The sequence below is a fragment of the Papio anubis genome, chromosome 16 (assembly GCF_008728515.1).
Source record: "Papio anubis isolate 15944 chromosome 16, Panubis1.0, whole genome shotgun sequence".
Taxonomy (NCBI): domain Eukaryota; kingdom Metazoa; phylum Chordata; class Mammalia; order Primates; family Cercopithecidae; genus Papio; species Papio anubis.
In genome coordinates this window covers 38752080-38775165 of record NC_044991.1, presented here as the reverse complement: position 1 = coordinate 38775165, position 23086 = coordinate 38752080, and the positions used below count along the sequence as shown (strand labels likewise).

Genomic DNA, 23086 nt, shown 5'->3' with positions numbered 1-23086 from the left:
TAATATTTATAGTTTCAGAGGAGATGGAGTTTCGCCGCGTTGGCCAGGCTGGTCTCCAACTCCTGACCTCAGGGAAAGATTCTAACCTTTGTGACAGGATCCACAAAGATCTGTAAATTTCCTCAGTTGGAGTAACAGCAGTCTTTCAGCTTTCAAGTGATCTCACAACTAAGTCAGCTAGGCATTGTACGATTCTTCCTAAGGATCTGTTGGAAGAAGAGAAGCTGGTCATAGGAAGTACTAGTAGTATGAGGATTGAAAGTACAGTATAGGTAGTATTGTTTTCTTTTGTTGTTGTTGTTTTGTTTTGTTATTATTATACTTTAAGTTCTAGGGTACCTGTGCACAACATGCAGGTTTGTTACATATGTATACATGTGCCATGTTGATGTGCTGCACCCATTAACTCATCATTTACATTAGGTATATCTCCTAATGCTATCCCTCCCCCCTCCCCCCACCCCACAACAGGCCCTGGTGTGTGATGTTCCCCTTCCTGTGTCCAAGTGTTCTCACTGTTCAATTCCCACCTATGAGTGAGAACATGCGGTGTTTGGTTTTTTGTCCTTGCGACAGTTTGCTGAGAATGATGGTTTCCAGCTTCGTCTATGTCCCCACAAAGGACATCAATATCATTTTTAAATAAAAATATTCTTGTCACAACTGTAATTCTAGCACTTTGGGAGGCCAAGGAGGGCGGATCACTTGAGGTCAGGAGTTCAAGGCCAGCCTGCCCAACATGGTGAAACCCCATCTCTACTAAAAAGACAAAAACTAGCCAGGTGTGGTGGCGGGTGCCTGTAATCCCAGCTACTCGGGAGTCTGAGGCAGGAGAATCACTTCAACCCAGGAGGCGAAGGTTGCAGTGAGCTGAGATCACGCCACTACACTCCAGCCTAGATGACACAGCGAGAATCTGTTTCAGAAAATATATATATATTTTTATTTTTGTGTCATACAAAACCTACAATTATCACTGAACTTTTAAGTTAAAATCAGATTGAAATAGGAAGAAATTGATGAAAACTCAGTTTATGACCCTTTTGTCTCCCAAGATTGGAGATATAATTTGTATGGGTGTGTGATTTTTGCAACCAAATGCACCCTTAGGAAATTTGACTTAAATATTTTATTATGTTAGGTGTTTGTTTCTTTTGAAGGAAAACATATTTACATTTTCTTGCCAGTACTTCTATTCAGTTTTTAAAGGCCGGTAATTAGATTTTACCAGTCTTGTGCATCAGATACAAAGTGAGACTGACTATCTGACCCTTAAGGCCACACCATAAAAGACTATATGGCTTCTGCCTGTCCTCTTGGGACACTTGCATTTGGAGCCTGAGCCCCCATTTAAGTTGTCTGACTACCCCGAGGCTGCCCTACTGTAAGGAAACCCTGGCCGCAACTTCGGCCCGTAGACCCATCTGAGATCCCTGTCCACAGTCAGTGTCAGCTACCCGTCGTCATTCTGGCAAACAAACCTTCAGACGATTTCAGCCCCAAGCCTCTGAGTCTTCCCAGCTATAAAATTAAACCCAGCAATTCCACACATCTTGTTTTATGCTGATGGACCTCTCAAAGTAAATTTTTATTATAAACATAAAAGGGATATTAAAACAGATCTGCCTTAGAGGCAGGGTGATGGATAGCAGTGCTGCTGATGTGTGGACTCTGAGATAATCCTGAAGCATGTACAAAATGCACTGTGACTTCTCGAAATCTCATCCACATAGATGGGGCTTTCTTCACTGTTGTGTGGGACTGGGGATTGTTAGGGTATTTCTCATTTTTTTATTGTCTCATATCTATTAGCCTCACAGAGTGTAGCAGGAGGGAGCAGTGGTCTCAGTCCCCATCTCATGTTAGAATTACTTGGGGGTATTTTAAAAACCCCAGTGGCTGGGCCACAGCACAGCTCAGCTAAATCAGAATCTCCGGGGGTAGGACCCAGGCATGAGTATTTCATAAAGCTTCTAGGTGATTCCAATGTACAGCCAAAGTTGAAAACCAGGGCCTCCCTGAAACAGTTTGATTCAGAAGGTCTGGGGTAGGTGGGCCCGGGAATCTGTACTTATCAAAGAGACCCAGGTCATTCTTACAATGATGTAAGTTAGGGTCTTACCTCAACAAGGGGCTAACCATGTGCACTCTGCAGTAATTCAGACCGAGCTCAAAATGTAGTCCTATCACTTTCAAACTATGAACCTCACCAAGCCTTAGTTTTCTTATCTGTGAAATGGGAATATTAAAAGTTTGCAAGAAAAACAAAGGCATGTAAAGTGCTGAGCACAGTGTTTGACACTTAAGAACCAATTGTTAAATGTTGGCTTTTGCAGGGAGAGGCTTCAGCACAGGCCATGACCTCCTGGAAAACAAGAGGTTCCTGACAGCCCCAAATCATTCAAGGGGGGTCTTTTCTTCCCTAGGAATGAGATAAGGTGCTGTAGTCAAGGCCACTATTTGCAAATGTTCGCTGTCCCTTATGTGTATATGCACAGTAATCCTTTCATTCTGAAATCTTAGAATCTTCTCATACGTTTTTGCATGGATTCTTACACATTGCTGAGCATCTGGTATGGGTAAATATTACCATTCCAGGTGGAAAAGTGAAATAAGGAAGTGCATAGGCAGCACTCTTGATCACACGGTACAGGAAGGGTGAAGGTGAAGAGAAACTCAGGCTTCCAGGCCCTACAGACACACCCTGAAATATGGAGGAAAATAAAGGAAGGAGATGAGGCTGCAGATGGAACCCATTCTCCCTTGTCTCAGCCTTCTCTGCACAATATAAGCACATATTTTTATCACTGTACTTCCGGGCTGCAAATTGATTACCTTTCTGATCCCGTGAACAGCTAAGGTGCTAACTGCACTCTGCTTAGATGGTCTTCATTTGCAAACTGAAAATCCACATAAATACTTTGATAACACAATCTTCCCCTATGTTTTTGGCTAAAAAATATTCAGCTCCTTAAGGAAGGGTTCTTTGTTGGCTGGTTGACTTATTGACTGCCTTAGTCACCCAATTCCCTCAGCTCTCTTCTTTATTGTCCAACACAGATCAAACCTAGATGTGTTATTGATGTGGTACTTTGTTTTAATTCTCAATTTCTTTAATTCAGGGGGGAAATATCTTTCAAGCACACATTAAAGAAATGTTCTTGTGTTCAATTTGCCCTGGTTGCAGAATTGATTCATGAGTGTCACCTGCTTTCCCTACCCTGAGTCATAGAAATTACTTAAAATAGATCATCTGAAGATCAGCTGGGGCCAGATGAGCCACACAGTCCTAGCAATCAATATCCTTTAGTATAAAAATATCACTGTTCGCCCCTAAGAGAAGAGGGTGGCCGGCATCTGCATCTGAGGGGGACAGGTGTTTCCCTTCCAACCTAGAGCTCACACCAAATATGCAGAAGGGTTTTACTTGGGGGGTTGGGAGGAGTCACCCACATTTTTAAACACATGCTCCATTTTAAGCCAGAATAGCTCCTGATACTGTGAAAGTCCCCTTCACTGCCAAACACCAGGTAGAAATCTTAATTTTAAAAGCACAATCAACTTTTCTTCTTGGTTGTTAATTGATGAAACCAGAAAACCTTGGATCCTTCCAGATATGAACCAGAAACTTCTAAATCCACGTCCAAGCCTGTGAATTGAAAAATAGCTGACTCTTCTGTCTTTCTATTCTCTTTGTTTTTAGCATTTTGATTTTTAGAGGGATGAGAGAAAAATGGAGCATCTGTCCCATGTGATTCTATTACTGGCTCTCCTAACACCATGAAAAATATCAGCTTCTGCATTCTGATAATATTATAGATGTCAAATGCTAGTGTAATGATGTATGTAATTTTAGGCAGGGTCTTACTTCCAAAAGCTTAAACTCAAATGCATAGTCTTAGCTGTCTGATTTCTGAACTCACCTGGTATATATTCACTTCCATTTTTGTCAGCACTTCAAAATGTAATGTTGAGTGAACTCCACGCTATTTTGGAGACCAAGTACTATGATGGTGTATTCAGATCAGGATGCCAAAAGGATTCCTCAAGCTAGAGATTGCTCTTAGGTTTTGTAATTCATAAAACAAGGAAATAAATATTTGCTCCCCACATAGATCTAGCTACTAATCTGGCAGGTATACATTTTAAGATAAATTCAGCACCCCTCTGGTTTGGAGTTCTTTATACCGTCTTTTGAGTGGAAGGAATAGGAAGGGTTGAGGGGAGCAGGAATTTTCTAACATGGTTCTATCCATTGTACAAAAGGATGATTTCCCCCCGCATCTTCAACAGGGTTGCTGCTCAAAATAGATGAAATATGAAGCCCCGTGCAAGTGGTGCTTCTAACTTGCAACTTCAGCCCGTGCAAGGAGTCACAAGGTGTCCCAAAGGTCCCAGATGACTCCCTGTGCCTGCTGCATCGCGTCCAGATCCCACTTCTCATGGGGAGGGCCATGGACCTCCTCCTCAGCCTCTCACTCTTTGCATTTCCAGTTTCATGGGTGTGACTCAGACCCTGAATTCTCTGTTCTCTAAGCGAGCAGGACTCACACTACAATAAGCACCTGAGCCACCTGGGCACGTTGGTGGCCTGCAGGTTCTGATGCAGCAGGTCTGGAGGGAGGCCTAAGAGTTGCTTTTCTAACCAGCTCCCGGGCGATGCCGACACCACTGTGCCCATGTGTTTTGGGATAAGCAGCAGGAGGCACACACTTAGCTGTGGGGAGAGTGTCTATTCAGTCCTCACAGAAATGACTCCAGTTCCGCACTCACCAGTCTGAGATAACAGAATTAATATTGTGAGCCACTTTAATTCTTCCTGCAAAACTATAAATATAACCAGGTTTCTCTCTATGATAATGAATTTAACAGACAGCACTCTTAATCAAAATCTACAGATAACCCCAAACAGTGTTTTTGCCATTAGTTTAACCTCCTCCACCTGAATTTGTATCAACATAGCCAGAATGGGCTGAGAGCCCATTTCCTCCTGTCCCCTTCTCCAGAGGACAATTAGATGACCAAATGCCAGGAACTAAAAAGGAGTAGTACCTCAGGGCTTCCATCTCTGAAAACTAGATTAGGGGGTGGCTGAGCATGAATGAGAAAAAATATATACATCTTTATTTTCACCAAGCAGTTTTATCTAGCATTTGGTCTCATTATACATGAGGCAACAACCATAGTCACTTCAGCTGTATCTGTGATGTTGTCTCCGATAGAAATGTGAGCAATCACGTGCTGGATTACAGTCACCGCAGTTATCTCAGAGCTCTTCTCATTCGTCACTACTTCGGAGTGAATGACTAACTCTTCTTATAATAAAGAAATGTGGCCGGGCGCGGTGGCTCATGCCTGTAATCCCAGCACTTTGGGAGGCCGAGACGGGCAGATCACAAGGTCAGGAGATCGAGACCATCCTGGCTAACACGGTGAAACCCCGTCTCTACTAAAAATACAAAAAACTAGCTGGGCGAGGTGGCGGGCGCCTGTAGTCCCAGCTACTCCGGAGGCTGAGGCAGGAGAATGGTGTAAACCCGGGAGGCGGAGCTTGCAGTGAACTGAGATCCGGCCACTGCACTCCAGCCCGGGCGACAGAGCAAGACTCCGTCTCAAAAAAAAATAAATAAATAAAATCAAATAAAGTAAAATAAAATAAAATAAAGAAATGTACTGGCTCTTGTTAATAAGGAAACACATATATTAATGAATCTCTATTTTTCAATGTTTTGATAACTAGATTTCAATAAATCAGTTTCCTAGTAATTCTGTTATTTATTTTATGCCTTTTAACACACTATTCTGCAAAGGGATCCACAGAGCGTCAAGGGGTGCATAGCACAGAAAATGTTTAAGAACCCCAGAGCACCATGTCAAATGTGGAAGAGATGGCAACTGATTGTGTTCAGCATGGTTGATGCTAATTAATATAATTGTTTTAGATCAGGGATCACAAATGCATATTCCTGGAAACCTCAGCTGTATAGAATAAATAAGTGGAGTGGTTGGGTCTAAGACAATAATAGCAGAAAGAGAGTAGTATATGGCATCTAACTCTTGGCCTTAGGAGTTGGGGGCAATGAAGAGGTGGGTGACCCATGTAAGCAGATGAACGCACATCCCATCTAAAGAGGGCACCGCTGAGCAGCTCCACAGTGACACAAGTTGCCTGGTCTTCAGATTTTTCCAAGAGAAACCAAAAGTCTTGATGTTGTGGACGTCCCTCCTTAAAAAAAAATGCAATGTGCACTTTAGCAACTATTTCAACTAACAAGAAACAAAGAAAAAATTCTAATCAGGCCAAACAACCAAAATAAAATAGGGGCTAAGGCCGAGGACAGTGGCTCACACCTGTAATCCCAACACTGTGAGAGGCCAAAGCAGATGGATTGCTTGAGCCCAGGAATTCCAGATCAGCCTGGGCAACATGGTAAAACTCCATCTCTACTAAAAATACAAAAAATCAGCTGGGCATGGTGGCATGTGCCTATAGTCTCAGCTACCTGGGAGACTGAGATGGGAGGATTACCTGAGATTGGGAAGTTGAGGCTGCAGTGAGCCGAGACTGCATCACTGTACTCCAGCCTAGGCAATGAGAGTAAGACCCTGTCTCAAAAAAAAAAAAAAAAATAGTGGTTAATATCCAGCATAAGATAAATAGGCAACGTAGAACAGGTTCAACTTGCCCTTTGTCCTAAGAATATTTAGTTCAAAATCACTAAACTTCCAATCTTGTGCTTATCTAAAGAAAGTCAAAATCGTTATTTTAATGAACGTCCAAAATCTAATAAGTATGGTTACTAGATTTAGCAAACCAGAATACAGTATATTACATTAAATTTTAATTTTAGATAAGCAACTATACTATTTTTAGTATACTGTATGTTCCATGTGATATTTGAGATGTGCTTCTCTCAAATATCCAAGTTATTTTTTATTTGTATTAAAAAATGACTTGGTATGTATTAAAAAATGACTTGGTATTTTCCTGAAATTCTGATTTTGCTGGGCTTCCTGTATTTTAGCTGGCAACTTTTCTAATAAGCCAACCCCACGTTGTGATGGAGTAATTACTATTAAAATTAATGTGTAATATTAACAATAACAGTTAACATTCTAATTGCATTTGTGTTTTGTTTGAATAGCGTTTTTGTTGAAGCACTACATACACTTAAGAAAGTGCACCTGTCCTAATCCAGCTCCATGGCATTTCACAAAGTGGGTACACCCGGTAACCAGCACCCTGATCAAGAGGAAGAACAGTCATGGCCTCTGAGAGCCCCTCGTGGCCTCTTTCAGATACTAGCCTTGCCTCCAGGGGAACACTACTCCTGACTTAAAATGACATGAATTAGTGTGAACTGCTTTTGAGTCTTACACAAACGTGATTGGGTTGTACTTTAAAAATTACAAAATTCTCTGTGTGTGTGTCTGTGTGTGTGTGTTTGTGTTTATGCTTTCTCTGAATATTGGATTACTGTGTAAGTCCATGTTTTTGGCTACAGTAGACAGTGCTCATGCCCCACCCGTGGCCTCTCACCCTTACCAGTTCAGTTCCCACTGGCCTGACTTCCAATAGCCAAAACCTGCATTTCTTTGTCTGGGGGCTCCTCTCGGTCACAAAAGCCCGTAATTTCTGCCCTTGGGATAGGAAGTGCCAGAGAATTTACACTCCTAGGTGCAGCTCTCAACCAATGACCAATGGGAGTGAGTGGATCAATACCCTGGCTCCCTCTCCTCTCAGAGGCATGTTCCATCCATGTGGTCTCCCAGGGTCCCCACTAACATGGAGCCCCAGTTGCCCACTGCCATGACTTGGTTATTATCTTCCTTCCACCACCTGCCTCACTTCCCACTCTCCTAACAATTATCCTAGAATCACCTCCCCAGATAAACTATTTGCACTCAAATCTGGGTCTGTTTCTGGGTGAATCCAAGCTAATATATTTGGTTAAATTAAATTACCCTAAATGCCCTACATTTATTCAACAAATTTGTATCAAGTACCTAGTACTGCCAAATGCTGTGCCGGGTGCTGGCACATCAATGCCTGGCAGTGAATGTAGATGTCCTTACACCCGGTACCCAGAATGGGCGAAGGGAGCCAGGGGCACTGCAGGGAACAGCCCTGTGGCCTCAAGTCCAGAATTTTCTTCCCTACAGCAGAGCTGACTCCCTGTGAATTCTGATGTGTAGGGGAACACCCTGAACTACCAAATTTTGAAGGCCTAGCAGGCAATAACTTACACTTAACATGAAAACTGCACATAATTTTGTGGATGATTGAGAAGGCATGTCTGAGTCCCGAGGCATCTCCAGGTCATTATGAGCATCCGTGGTTATTGTTCAGCAAGATCAATGAAGAGCACTCAAGAGATTATTCTATGTCTGCACTGTCCTAATGTGGCCTTATTTTTATTTAAATCTGTCTCCACTAGAAGCTTGTTTATTTGTCATTTGTTTTTCTTACACAAAACTAGAACTCAAAATGAGTTTTCTTTAAAAAATTAAATTAAAAATGTGAATTTATTTGTGTGCCTGGTTGGGAAGATTAATAAGCAGCAGTTCACTGTATTTTGCAAAAGCATGTTATTGTCTTTTTACACAGCCCAATTATTACTGTCCATTTTCGATAGTGAACTTCTAGAAAACAAGAGTCATTTGTATTTCAGTGATTTTTCCCAGCATAGAAGTTTTTTAAAAGTGTACTTCATGAGCAGACAGTAGCACTGAGGTTTCCCTGTGGGAGGAAAAACCCACATCAGGCCTGTCTGAACTTCAGCACCACTTGGTGTCCTTAGGTGGTTTCAGGGACACCCCAGAGCCCCATCCTCACTGCAGATCAGGTGGCTGTGTTCCCTGAGATGAGAATTGGCTGTAGAAATTGTGTCAGCTCAAAAGCTTGGAACAAAACTCATGTTATGATTTCTCAAATCCCTTTTCCATGAAATGTGTGTGAAATAACAACATTTCTCATAGACAGTAACAGTTTTATGTTTTATGTTATGTTAACGACTACGTTGTTTTGTTTGCTTCAACTGTTTTTTTTTAAGAGCAAGTACTCACCAATTGAGAGTATTTGTGCCTTTTAAAAGGTGCCTGCAGTGTCAGGTGATATTGTTCATCAGGAAAAGTTATCATAAATATTGTATCATATTACAGATACACAGTCTATCCTCATATATACTATATGTGTATTATCATATATACAAATAGCTGTATATAGATTCACAATGCATATCTGTACCCAGAAAGTGTATGGTTTTATCATAAACAATTACTTTTAACCTCTTAGAGGCAGCCAGAATTTCAGAAGAGAATGTGTTGTTTTGAAAGTGTGAATTATTTTTTGCATTATGCCACTCTGAAACTAAATGGAAGTATAAGAAGCAAACTGAAGCTGCATGTTCAATGGAGAATGTGTGAAATGCATTCCATAAATAGAAAAAGAAATATCAGGATGAAATTCCAGCTGGGTGGGATTCCTAGAACTATAGGGGGAAAACAGAGCCTCTGGCTGAATCTGTGGAGGAGTGGATGGACTCCTGTAATCTGCACCATCTATGTTATTGATCAGTGAGGTCAAGGACAGAATTACTCACTGTTGGTTTTCTCCTGGGACCTCTAATCTGGTCTCTTTGCCACAGTGATTTGTCTTTCTTCCATGCAATCATTTAGCAAAGGGCTACAGAAGGTGACCTGTCTTCTCATCAGCCTGCTGTGGCTTGGGGGACACCTGCCAACAGATGCAAAGAGACTCCCATTTGATGCAGAGATGCTAACATGTTTCCCTCTGCCAGGAGATGTGTTCAGGGCTGAGCCACATGGCTTCCAGCCTTCATCTAGAGATAAGTGATCCTTCACTGAGAGGCAAAGGGAACCATATGGAGTCCAGAAGACCAGGGTATTCATGTTTGTGAAACAGTGAAACACTCAACCCACAATGAGCTGTAGTGGTGTTTGATTTTTGTAAATTAAACAGGTCAAACGGACAGGTAGTTTCAGTGTTTGTTTAACTGATTCTCTTCCTCCTAGAATATATCCGTATCTAGAATATATCCTTTCCATATCTACATTCCTATCTACAGTCTTTATAGTAACTCTTTTTTTGCTTTGATCACTTACCTCGATTCTCTTGAAAGCAGTTTATTTTAAAATGTAGCTGTGGTCACTGGTTTTTGTTTTTTTTGTTTTTTGTTTTTTGTTTTTCTCTCAGCCTTCAACTATTCTCTTTTTTGGCTACAATTTCTATTATACTTGTTTTAATGGCTACAGTGAGGGAGAAAGGAAAATCCCCATGGGAAGCAATCGCAAGTGGGTGCCTGCTTTTCACCTTTGCCTGTAGTGAAGCATTGTAGTATAGTGTCTGGGAACAGGGACCCAAGGCCCAGGCTTCCTGGATTCAAATCCCAAACTCTTTCCCACTGCTAGTATTACCAACCTGGCTTAGTACTCAAATTCATCAAGCCCAGGTTGCTAGGAAATGAGGGTAAGTCAAATGGTATTGGCCTCTGCAAGGATACAGAACCCTTCTAAACCTTCTTCTTTGCAGGAAGGGTCAGATAAATATTGCTTTTGTGGTGAGTGGTGGTGTCAGAAAGGTAAGTCAGAGGTGGACATGAGTTCATGATCACAGTTCTCACTGTAAGTACCATAGAATTGTGAATTATTTGAGTGTGTATGCCTTTCTAAATTCCTTCTAGAGTGTGGAAAGAATTCTTTGGTTTGATGCCTTCTTACCTGTGCTCCAGTTTGTCACCTCTATGCAAAAAAAAAAAAAAAAAAAAAAAAAAAGATTTTGCTAAGGGTATGCTCTGAATATGGGGCTGAAACTTGATTACAATCCAAACATTGAAAACTATTCTATTAATAAAGAAGAAAAAGAATATCACTATCCACCCACATTTGACATCTAGACCTAGTACATGATATATTTCTTGCAGAAGTAAAACTAAGTGGATAATTTGTGATATGCTTTCCTATCTTTATTTTTATTAAAGTTATATGGGCACAGAGCTTAAAGAGGCAACCCATTCTAAAAAGCTTATTATGGAAAACAGCCATCCTCCAGTCCCACCATCACCATTTCCCCACTCTTCTAAGGTAACTACTTTCCATTAGTTCCTGTTCCTGATATTTGCTCAGTATCTCTAAATAACCTACTTAGATGGCAGCTACTTGATTTTTTCAGTTACAGGCATTCTCCATTTATTTCACAGTATAGAAGAGGAGGGTTTGCGTCTCTTTTAGCCTCACCCATCTCACTACCCAGCCCCCATCTTCCCCTAAAGAGTTATAAGTTTGGTTAGACAATATTCTGCTTAGTTTATTATCACTTTATGACCACTCTTCATAGTTGAGCCATTAATATACAATGGTTCATCTTCTTTGGGGCACAGTCCTATGTTTACCTTGTGGCTTATAATTGTCTTTTTTATTGTTTGCTTGCTTAGTTTTTTATGTTCTCTTCTTAGAGTTCTCTAATCTTCTTTCTGTAGATTCAAAATTATCAACTGTTCCATCAATTTTGTCCTTCTGGCAACATTTTTTCTGTAGTCTTCTGAGTCACTCCAATCTGGCTAGGTTGTTCTCTAAGCCTGCTGTAAAAATTTCATTTTGGAATTTCCTTTTATCATCCTTCTAAATTCTCCCTTCACTGTCATTCTAGAAATCCCCTTTAATTATCATCATAGATTCTGGTTGCTTGGTATTATGTTTTATTGTAACATAATTATATGTAACAAGTGCTTTACTCCCTTATTTTGGTGGAGTACATTCTCCAGTAGCTTTTTCAGAAAGGACACATAGGAGGCAAATTTTCTGAGACAACTAAAATTTTATTTTTATTCTTTTCTCATTTTTAATTAATAATTTGATTGGGCATAGAAATGCAGTTGTTTTCCTTTCTAATTTTGAGAGCATTACTCCATTTTTTGCTAGCTTTCCATGTCTTTGTTGAGTACAAAATGTCACTCTAGTTTTTATTTTTTGTATATAAACCTGCTTTCCTCTGTCTGGTAATTTCTAGGGTCTGTTATTTGTCCCAGTGTTGTGAAGATTTATGATTATCTGCCTCGATGTACATCTTGTTTTGTTTATTGTGCACTCAGTGAGATAAACTCAGAGGACCCTTTTGCTATGAAAATGCGTGTCCTTAACTTCTGGAATGGTTTCTGAATTATTTATTTGATCATTTCCTCCCTCTGTGTTCACTGTTTTCTGGAACTTCAATTCTTCAAATACTGGGTCTCTTATTTTCTATTAAGGTAAAGAATGAGCATTAACTGGGCTGTATGAAGTAAGGAAGGAGGTTTGGAGAATAAATTCTTAAACAGTCTTTTGATTGTTCTGTTTTCAGGTCCATCTTTATTCTAACTTTTAGAACATTCCCAATTATTCTTCTGCTTTCCAGCTTCCAAAATTTTGTTGTTCTGATCAGCTCTTCTGTTCCTTTTGCATTGTGGGTTTATGACCTGTTTGCAAAAAACCCTTTAGTATTATCTCGTTATGGTATAACAAGAATGGTAATGGTATGTGTTCAATCTGCCGTTGTTAACTAAAAGCCCAAGTAATGTGTTAAAGAAATTCAAAATGGATATTTGCCACATGTTTTAAGCCCATTTGTCTGATTATAATGAAATGAATAAATACAACCTTTTATGACCTGCTGGAAAATGAACAATTTAGTCCAATTTAATCTATTGCATAAATGGTGAGTGATGACCACAGATTCTAAGAGTTTACAGTACTGAAAGAGAATGATAAAAGGGTAAAGAGTACTTTATATTTATTCTAACATGATTTTTCTGATGTGAGTTCTCTTCTTGACAACCCTGTCATGTGTGACTTAGATCTGCAAATGCTTCACCTAATAAGGCAAAATTAGCTACAGGAAATAACTAAGTGTTCATATAAGAAGTGGGGAATGCGTTAATGGAAAGAGACTGGCCTCGTTATTCATTTATGGTCCTATGTAAGTCATGCCTTTCATGTTATTTGAATCCAGAAAACCTCCAGTTTGACTTGGTCTGATCTTTACAGACTTGCACAGCAGTCAAGGAGGGTAGAGGCTCAGGGACTGCACGTCCCTGGGGTTCCTTTTTCCCACTGTGTTTGGTGTAGCGTGTGCCTGTCATTACCCCTGCTGAGAGTGTTGACTTGTGCTGTGTCTTTTTTCACTTACTAGGCCAAGGGCAAAGGTAGCCAGGCAAACATCCTGTGCCCATGGGGTAGTCGGTACTCTTCTAGGGAAGGGAAAGGGACTTGCCAGTGACAGCCCTTGGGACAAGGTGTGTGAACTCTCCCAGACTTATTTGTAAGGTCTGCCGAAGTGAACCTACACTGTAAAGACAGAAGAATACTAAATATTCCTTAATAAGAGACTTTGAAGAACTTTCCAGGGAGAAATAATTCTTTCTCCAGAACAGAAGCCTGAACCTGACATCCAGAGCTCTCTCCCCACCACTTCTAGCCCTGGCTCCTCTGCCCTCCTTTGGACCTGGCAGCCCCCTCCTCTTGCAGGGCAAGGCTGCTTTAGCCTCCAGCAATGTGCCTATCAGCCTCGTCTCAGCAGAGCTAGCATCTCTTTAAAAAGGGACATCTCCAAATGCCAAGAACATTTTCCCCTGGATCAGTGTGCAAATCAATCTTTCAAAGATTCTGATTAAACCAGGGGTCAAATGCCAGCAAGACCAGGCATATAATAGAGATGAGGGAAGAAGGTCTGGCAGAGACAGGCTTGTCCACACCCCTTCTGAAGGATGGCAGTGGCAGCCCAGCACAGGTTGCTCACTCCACGGGGCAGGACAGGCTGCAGCAGACGCTAGAGTCATGACAAAGGCACAGGTTAGGATTGCTCCTCCTATCCCCTTGACGTTATGGATGTCAAGGCAGGCCTGTTCCTGGGGCACGTGAGTCTCCTCTGATAGGCAACTTTGCATTAAGGATTCCCTGGGCCTCGCTGCACCTTCCTCAGACTGCCTGGCAGCTGGGACAGTGCACCCAACCATCCCTGTCTTCTCTGCGGGGGTCAGACACGCATCACAGGTGGACAGGCTGCATGTCCAGCTCCCCCGATGCCCCATTTTCTGTCACCGGCTCTTTCCCCCTAACAAAATTGTTGCAGGTTTAAGTCCATCTTCATGTCTGCCTCTCAGAAGATCCAGACTAATATGCCTAAATACTTGAATAAATTCCTATTGATTGGCAGATGGATTGGGTGCAGGACAGGAGGCCTAGACAGGAAGCTGGCTCGCCGTCTCATTTGTACAGTCTATATCCTGTTTGACTTTGTTTCCCTTCTCCTGCAGGTTGTAGCTCTTTCCTCCTGGTGCCTGCTGAGGGATTCAATTTACTACACGCTGTCTGTGATCGCGCTCATCGTGGTGAGTCGCTCTGGCCATTTCAGCTCCCATCAGTGCTCTTTTAAGCACCAGGGGTGGTGTGCGGCTCCTCCGCGTGGAGTTCACTAGAGGTCACCGGTGACGAGTGCGTGATGCATGTCTTTGCTTGGAGGCAGATTTCTTTCTTTCAGCTACTTTGATCACCCAGAACTCAGCCTGACCAATTGCTGGTCAGAACTGGCATTTAGACTTGGGTTATCTGGGTCTGTGAGAGTCCATGGCTGTTCTCTTGAGACCCTGCTGAGCATGGCTCTTCTGTCACTTCATTGGCATCCCTAGCTTTGGACATCACTTCTCCCCCTTCTCACTCTGTATGCTCTGCCAGGACTCCCTGCCCTCCCACAGAGCCCATTACCGTGGCCACCTTTGTGCCAACAGCAACACCCGTATACTCAGCTACTTAGCAGTGACACCTCCCTGAGGTCCCGTGGTGGATAAAGAACTCTCTACTAGACATCTCCATGCCCCAACTCAACACGTCCCTAAATAGAATCCTTCCTTTTTTTTTTTTTTTGAGATGGAGTCTTGCTCTGTTGCCCAGGCTGGAGTGCAGTGGCATGATCTTGGCTCATTGCAACTCTGCCTCCCAGGTCCAAGTGATTCTCCTGCCTCAGCCTCCCGAGTACCTGGGACTACAGGCATGCACCACCATGCCTGGCTAATTTTTGTATTTTAGTAGAGATGGGGTTTCACCATGTTGACCGGGCCAGTCTCCAACTCCTGACCTCAAGCGATCTGCCCGCCTCAGCCTCCCAAACTGCTGGATTTACAGGTGTGAGCCACCGCACCCGGCCCCTAAATAGACTTTTGATGTTTTCCCCAGGACTTGCCTTTCCATATATTTCAGTCCCCGTTCCTATCTTAGCCACAAACTGGGAATGAGATTAAACTGACCTTTCCCTCAACTCCCAGCATACCCATGTGGCTTAGTTGTTCTGTGGATTTCAGCTTACCACAATCTCCCCAGTGCATTCCTCCAGAACTGACTTCAGCTGAGGCTCTCTGCATTGCAGGCCTGACACAGCAGCTGCTGCAGTTCATGGCGGGTCAGTGTTTCCGTGCAGTGCATCTCCACCGCTTACTCCTCGCTTCTCTCTACCCCCAGCCAGTCCTCACGGCCATCCAACTGGCGTCTCCACAAAGAACCCCTGCAAATGCTTCTATCCCTTGTTCAACTGCTCAGTGGCTCTGTGTCGTCTATGGGGAAAAATTCATACTCTTTAGAGTGGCAAGCAGGGCTGTCCACAAAAAGGGTGAAAAATTGGAAAGAAGATTGAAATAGGAGTCGGGAGATCTGACTCCTAGTTCTGCTTGCCCCTTTACCATCATGGTTAATTTTATGTGTCAACTTGACTGGGCTAAGTTGTGTCCAGATGGGCTGGTGAACGTATTTCTGGCTGTCTGTGAGAGTGCTTTTCAGGAGAGATCAGTGTCTGAATCCTAAAAGATCACCCTCCCTACGGTGGATGAGCACGATTCAATTCACTGAGGGCCCGAATAGAACAAAAAGGCAGAAGAAGGGTGAATGTGCCCTTTCTGCTTGAGCTGGGCTATGAATCTTCTCCTGTCCTCAGACATCAGTGACATCAGTGCTTCAGGTTCTTGGGCCTTTGGATTCAAACTGGGACCTACAGTCTTGGCTTCCCTGGTTCTCAGGCTTTCAGGCTTAAACTTGCACTACACCCCAGGCTTTGTAGATGGAAGATCGTGAGACATCTCAGCCTCCATGGTACTGTGAGCCAATCCCTCACAGCAAATCTCCATTATATATATATGTCTTCTGTTGGTTCGGTGTCTCTGAAGAGCCCTGACTAATGCAGCCTTCACTGGCTCTCATGACCTTGGAGAAATCAATCAATCTAGGTTTTCAGTTTTCTTACCTACACGATGGGGATGGATCAACTAAAGGGTCTACTCACTTGTTTGACGAAGCTCTTAACAGTAGATTATTTTATTGTAAATCTTTATATAAATAAAATGAACATGAGGGTTGATGTGAGATTTTCCCTGAGGAACCAGACAGGTACTTCAGTGACCAGCAGTTTCTGACATTGAAAATCTTGAGTTTACAAACCATCACAAGGTTTGCCAGGAGGTCAGTGTTCCCTTAAAATGTGCTCTCAACCTTGTCCTCTAGCATCCCCAGATTAAAACAGGAAGGGAACTAGACCTGCCATGCTCCCCTAATTACAGGGGCCCTTTATCACTGGGAGGATTGGAACCCACCCCACAGAGCAGAGAGGTTCAGAATGTTATGCTGGAACTGAAGACATGCTTCATCTTTTACACTTCTGGTTAGGAGATTTAAGGACATACATGAACTATGTTCTTGTTCTCAGTTATTACCCATGAAAAGAGTATGATCCCCTGGAACCCAAGGACTCTTCCCAGACTTCTCTAATACCCCTTCCAGTGAGCTTCATCCTTCTATGCACAAACCCACACTGACTGCGTGCCCTCTGCTCTTCTGCCATTACAGGATGTTGGGATGATTTTTGAAAATTATTTTTTTAAAAAATACATGGTTAGGGAACAGTGTCAATGAACACAGCCCTCTACTTTGCTGAATTCCAGAAGGAGATGACTGTGCTCATGAAAACAAGGTGGTGGAACGGAACGGAGCAGATTCGGATCTCCTGGGAGCACAGACTTAACCACACATTCCCAACAGCAGTTCTGCTGGTGTTGGCTTCTTTCCCTGTTTTCCGCATAGACACTAACTGGACTATGTGTGAAATCACTTGTCTTCTGTTCAGTGTATCTGGATATATCCAAGATAAAATGAATATAATTGTTGTTAATGACGTGTGAAGAAGTAAAGAGGTTTTTCTTCTTTGGGCTTTGAGTAACTCCCTCACCGAGTCTGGTCTTTGGGCAAAGCAATCATCTGTCCTCGGGGCGCAGTGTATAAACCCCAGAGCTGAGCTAGCTGAACACGCAGGCTGCCAGGACAGCTCCATATTTCATTCAGACAGCAACAAGCCACACAAGCAAATGATTCTTTGCTGTTACCTGAAGATGTGGACTGTACATTTACAGACCAGGTGTCAAGGCTAGAGTTTTGTGATTTGAGAAAAACTACATCTCTCCACTGTTAAGAAGAAATAGGAAAGATAAAGTTTCAGTTCTCAAGGTTAGGTCTTGGTTCTTTTTACTTTAACTGATGTTCCTCCAACTTCAGTCTGCACTGGAAACACCCAGGATGCCTATTTAGTTCAACAGCCTCTTGGTTAGGACCTGGGAAATTGCATTTTAACCAACATCTTCCCTCAACCGCAGGTGATTCTGATGCCAGTAGCACCACGCTGCATCTTGAGAAACACAACTTTAAATATGGCTGGAAACTGTTTCCTTGGGGTATTCATCTGTGTCCTAGAAATGACAATTTCTAGAGTCAGTTTTGAGATTCCCAAAGGAAAGGAATCATAGCAGCCTAAGTAACTTTAGTTGCCGGGATTTCTGACTATTGCTAGTCTGAGTAGACTCTTAACTCTTGTTAAGTGGTGGCCAGACTCCCAAGGTCATTTTTACATGAGATTTGAAACTGTCCATGAGGGTTAAAACAGAGTTTCACACCCAAAAGTGCTGCAGTTCACAAAGTACCTCTCACAATGTCTCCACATCTATTCCATGCCCCCAGCCAGAGGCTACAGCTCACACACACTCTGTGTCTTTTTTCTTATTTTCCTCTTTCTATTTCCCCTAATATCATGGTAACAAAATCATTTTTCCTCCAGTTTCCCTTAGGTAATACTAAGCTTCTCTATAGGACTCTGCAACGAGCACTTGAAATTCCTTTATTTAAAGGCCCTTTCTGCTACCCACCAAATAATTACCAACCTTCCCAAACAATGCATTCAACTATTCGGGTGTTTTCAAACCCTCCTCCCTACTATACAGCACTGAAATGTTCAGAAGGCGTAACTGTCAGTGTCCTGAGGTTGTGCAATAAAGAGCTCCTTCACCCAGAGGGCAAGTCAGGATTCAGCAGGACCAGATGCTGTGCTGTGTACATGCCCACCAAGGGGTTCTTCAGACCTCAGCAGAGGAGCCCTGGAGACAAACCGTGGGGCCTGGAGACCCACAGAGAGGCACCGCGACTTCTCCAGAGACGCTGATGGCTGCTGAGGGGCTGAGGGTTCGGAGGAGGCCAGGAAAGTGCTAATAGAGTCCTTATGACCTGGATTCAAAATGGCTGAAATGTCAGCCTATGCGGGCGGGACATGGCGGGGGCCGACAAGCAAAACCACAGGAGCAGGAAGCGCACGTGCATTCCAAAACCGACAGAGCTCGCCACAGTTCATTCAGATAGAGACGCAGGGCGATCCACTTCCCTGTTCGGGTGTTTCACCTAAACTTTCCTCTGTGCTATTTTCTAGTTTGTTTGTTTGAAGGAGAAGCAAAAGAAATGAATTTAGTCAGTGTCCAAAGCAATTATAATTTCAAAAACATAAAATGTGTGCTTCTCGGGGCCCTTCCCCCGCCCCAGTCAACGTTCCCTTAGCCCCGGTGACATTCCATACTTTGAAACATCTGGCCAGCCCTGGCGAGGCTGGACAGTGGCTCTGAAAGCATTGAGGAGGCTCCCCCAATGCCTTCAGTCTCTTTTTACAAGACAGACATCACCTTGTAAGTCCTGAAAGAGTTCTAGGTTCTTTAGAGCCCTTCCTTGTGCCCATCCACCCAACAGCCAAGTGCAAGTCATTGCAGATTCGTCGCTGCTTCTCCTCTGCCCCCAGTGAGCACTTCAACTGCGGGTATCTCCGGCCTCCCAGTCCTCTCTTTTCTCCCAATCCCAGCAGGCCGACAGTTTTTTGTATTGAATTGTTACTGTAATTTACATAATCAGATAATTTACATAAATGCAAATGATTCATTACATAGGCAGTCTAACAGCTGCTCTAAAAGAAATACTTTATTTTTACCCTTCCTCTCTTCTGGAGGAGGGGGATTGTGAACGTGGAGAGGAGGGCAGCCCTCAGGGGAAGCAGATAGGCCTATGGGACAGGTCCCAGGTAAGGTGGACCGGCTTGAAACTCCAAATTCGCAAGTGCTGCCTGTCTGCTGATGGGCCAGGTGAGCCCTTGGCAGCAGTTTGGGGCTCTTCAGGGCAGCCCGAGCACTGGCACAGCAGCGAGGTTCCTTCATGCCAACACATGTCCTTCCTTCCTTGGGACATTCATTGTCATGGCCCCAAGTGGATGGAACCCAGGGGGATATGAGAGAGCTCAGCTGACTCACCTGCCACAGGTGCCCAGCACTTCTAGCAGAATTTACATGGTGATAGAAATGGCCTGCAATCTGTGCTGTCCAATGTGGTAGTCACTAGTCACACATGGCTACTGACAGACAACTAGTGGAACCAAGGAACTACACTTTTTATGTTATTAATTTTAATTTTTAACAAGCATAGACTTGATCCTCAAGAGGGGACTGTGTTGGATCTACTGATGATGACATTTTAGTTTAATACTTGTGACTATGCATGAAAGCTATTTGGTGAGTCCCACCTTAGAGATGGCATCACCAGGGCTCCGGTGGTTAAATGGTTCACCCAAGGTCAGGGACTGGTAATACCTCGAGTTTGCCAGAGCAGGCGTCTGACATGGTGCAGCTCTACTGCCCCAATATAGAATTTGGACTTTCCCTCCAGTAAAATCCTCCTCTTACAGTCTTTAAAATCATCCTTACCCCACCGCCCACTCCCCCTGTTAGAGATGAGCGTCACCTTCACTAACTTTGCGGTCTAGTTTTTCGGCAGAAGGGAACAGCTTCAGCCACCCCCCTGCTAGAATTTTTTTCATTAAAATAACTAATCTGAAATAATCTGGAAATGATTGTATCTTGCCCTTTCTGTGAGAGAAAAGACATCTCAGAGGGCGTGTGGAAGGCTGTCCTTCACCGGCAGCTGGCTGGCCTCCAAGGCCCTGTTCCTCTGACCCATCACCCTCCCCTCCTGCACACATTTTTCATGGGAATTAAGCTTTTCTCTCTCCAATTTAGAAAACTTGGGGTTCTTATTTTTTTATTTCAATGGTTTTTGAGGTACATGTGGTTTTTGGTTACATGGATGAATTATATAGTGGTGAAGTCTCAAATTTTAGCATGCCCTTCACCCGAGTAGTGTACATTATACTCAATACATAGTTTTTTTTATCCCTTGTCCCTCCTCGCACCCCCTCTTCTAAGTCTCCAAAGTCCATAATACCACTGTGTATGTCTTTGCATACACAAAGCTTAACTCCCACTTATAAGTGAGAACATACGGTATTTGATTTTCCGTTCCTGGGTTACTTCACTTAGAATAATGGCCTCCAGCTCCATCCAAGTTGCTGCAAAAGACATTATTTAGTTTCTTTATGTGGCTCAGTAGTATTCCATGGTGTATATAACCACATTTTCCTTATCCACTCATCAGCTGATGAACACTCAGGTTGGTTTCATATCTTTGCAACTGTGAATTGCGCTGTGGTAAACGTACTCACGCAGGTGTCTTTTTGATAGAATGATTTCTTTTCTTCTGGGTAGATACCCAGCAGTGGGATTGCTGGATCGAAGGGTAGATCTACTTTCAGTTCTTTAAGAAATTCTCATACTAGAAAACTTGAGGTCCTTCAGCTCATTGTGCCTTCATTACATTTCAGCTCTCTTTCTGGCAAAGTCGGAATAACTATGGTAGCTAGAAGATCCTCACTTTGCCAGAATTTTAAGATCCTTAAACAAATCAACTATGGTCTTACAAAGGTCGCCTGCTGTCGACAGGAGGAAGGAAAGGCCTGCTTTAATGACACTGGGTAAACTAGGAGACCGGTTACACTCGCATTTGCTGCTTGAACAGAGAAGTGCATCCGCTGGCCTGGAGACCCCAGGGAGGAGCCTCTCATCTCTAACAAGAACAACTTGGAAACTTTAGCTACGTGTTTAATTTCGGTTTTCCCTGCCTAACAAACATAGTCTTTTTGGTTGAACTACCCCCGTCTCCTTTATCCTCAGTACTTATCCTTTTTTCTTCCCTGTAGCCTGCCTTTATGTATTTATACAACATGATTAGCTCTGCTAAAGCCCTGCCCTTAGGTCATTTATTCCCTGCCCTCCTGCAACCACAGCCTTCATCAATCAAGCCAGCCTACAAGATATCCTGAAGTAGGAATTCCTGCTTAACTTTGAAATATAAGCGATATTGGTGCCTAACAGCCAGCTTTGCAATGTATTCCATCGGATCCCTCTCCTCAGTTGAAATCACCATGGCCTTAGCTAAGCTGTCTGTACCCCCACCCGAGAGCTGAAGAAGTGAGAACTACACCCACTCAAGGGAATTCCCGTGATATTGAGTGGGAAAAATCTACGGGGGACTGTTTTCTTTACAGCAAGGAAGGAAAGAGTGTCAGGTTTCAGTCTCTTGAAAGAAAATGATGATGTTGATTTTCTCCTATTATTTTCGCTGCTTAAAATTCTCATGGTGCCCGTGATTACAATACATGCTATGAAGTCTTGGCTTCAGCAGTGCGGCCTCTCCTGCTTCATGGTTACAATTTACAGTAAGCAAACCCAGGGGCTGACATGGCGATGTTGAGACAGCCACCTGCCTCCCAGCTCAGCCAGCCTCTTTTCTCCCGCATATACCAGGGGGTCCTGGCTCTTCCTCCCCTGCTTCTCCATGTTGAGCACTCCATTCCCTTGGCAGCTATCTGGGTTGTTCTGATATCCAGGGATTCGCCAGCCTGCTGTAAGCCGGTCTTGCTTGGAAGAATTCTGGAGCAGAAACCAGGAATGAAATGCCGGTTTCCATGGTACCCAGCCGTTTCTCTGAAGCCTGGAGGAAATGAGTGCTTTTTTCAAATTCATTCCTGTTTAACATTTCGCTCAGCGGCAGAACACGTGGAAACCTTAGGGTGAAGCCAAGGGTGACTTTGGATGAAGCACATGTGGGTCAGAGGGCAGAGGCCCCCTGACCAGCTGGTGCTCAGCAGATCTGAGACCCAACTATCAGGATCACCCTTGGTGGTCTCTGGGCTATCACAGTGCCTGGCCCCCAAACAGAACCAACAGGGCACAGAGAGAAGAGCTGCTTACCCATGGCTTGCTTTCACAAATCTGATGGGGAAGAAGCTGAGTCAGTTCCAAAACCCACAACAGGAGGTCCCTCAAGTGCAACTCATCGTGAGGACTGAGTGTTGACCACAGGACAGAGCACCAGGCAGGACCTGCCCCTGGAACACCACCTTGCCCCATGACAGCAGCGGCTGAAGCCGCCTTCAGTAGGCTGCCTGCCTTGAGGTGCTTCCCTTCCTTCCGGGAGATTTAATAGAGCTGCGAAAATGGACTTGAACTGACTTCATTTCAACTTCACTACCTTGGCAGGCTGGACATGGAAGGAGGACTGGAACGTGAGCACCACCTAGTGGTCATTGGGGGGAACTGTGGGTGCAACTTCTGGTCTAGAAAGAAATGATTTCAAGTTTTCTTCTACACTGATAATACTGATCTAAGGAATGGGGGATGTTGCTTTGATTTCTTTTACTCTCAGCCAGTAGAGCATAAACTACAGAGGGATATACAACGGGTATATTAAGTGTATTGAATAACATGAAATCTTTAAGGAATAACAAATTCATTTCCTAACCTTCAGCAAACTCGAGTGAAAGGAACCTCATCCTTGTTGTTTGAAGAGTTTTCCGAGAGAG

The 23086-nt window shown here is 43.4% G+C and overlaps 1 protein-coding gene across 5 annotated transcripts in view; it reads left to right on the top strand.

Moving 5' to 3' along the window:
• The window catches only part of SLC24A3 (solute carrier family 24 member 3), a 497947-nt gene that overhangs the window by 415583 nt on the left and 59278 nt on the right, over positions 1–23086 (top strand). For 4 of the 5 annotated variants that reach the window (XM_017945044.3, XM_017945046.3, XM_017945045.3 and 1 more), the window contains exon 7: positions 14310–14384. The exons of the other annotated variant lie outside the window; for it this stretch is intronic. In XM_017945044.3, coding sequence (XP_017800533.1) covers positions 14310–14384 — 75 coding nt within the window. The remainder of the gene's footprint in view (positions 1–14309; positions 14385–23086) is intronic. 5 annotated transcript variants of the gene reach the window in all.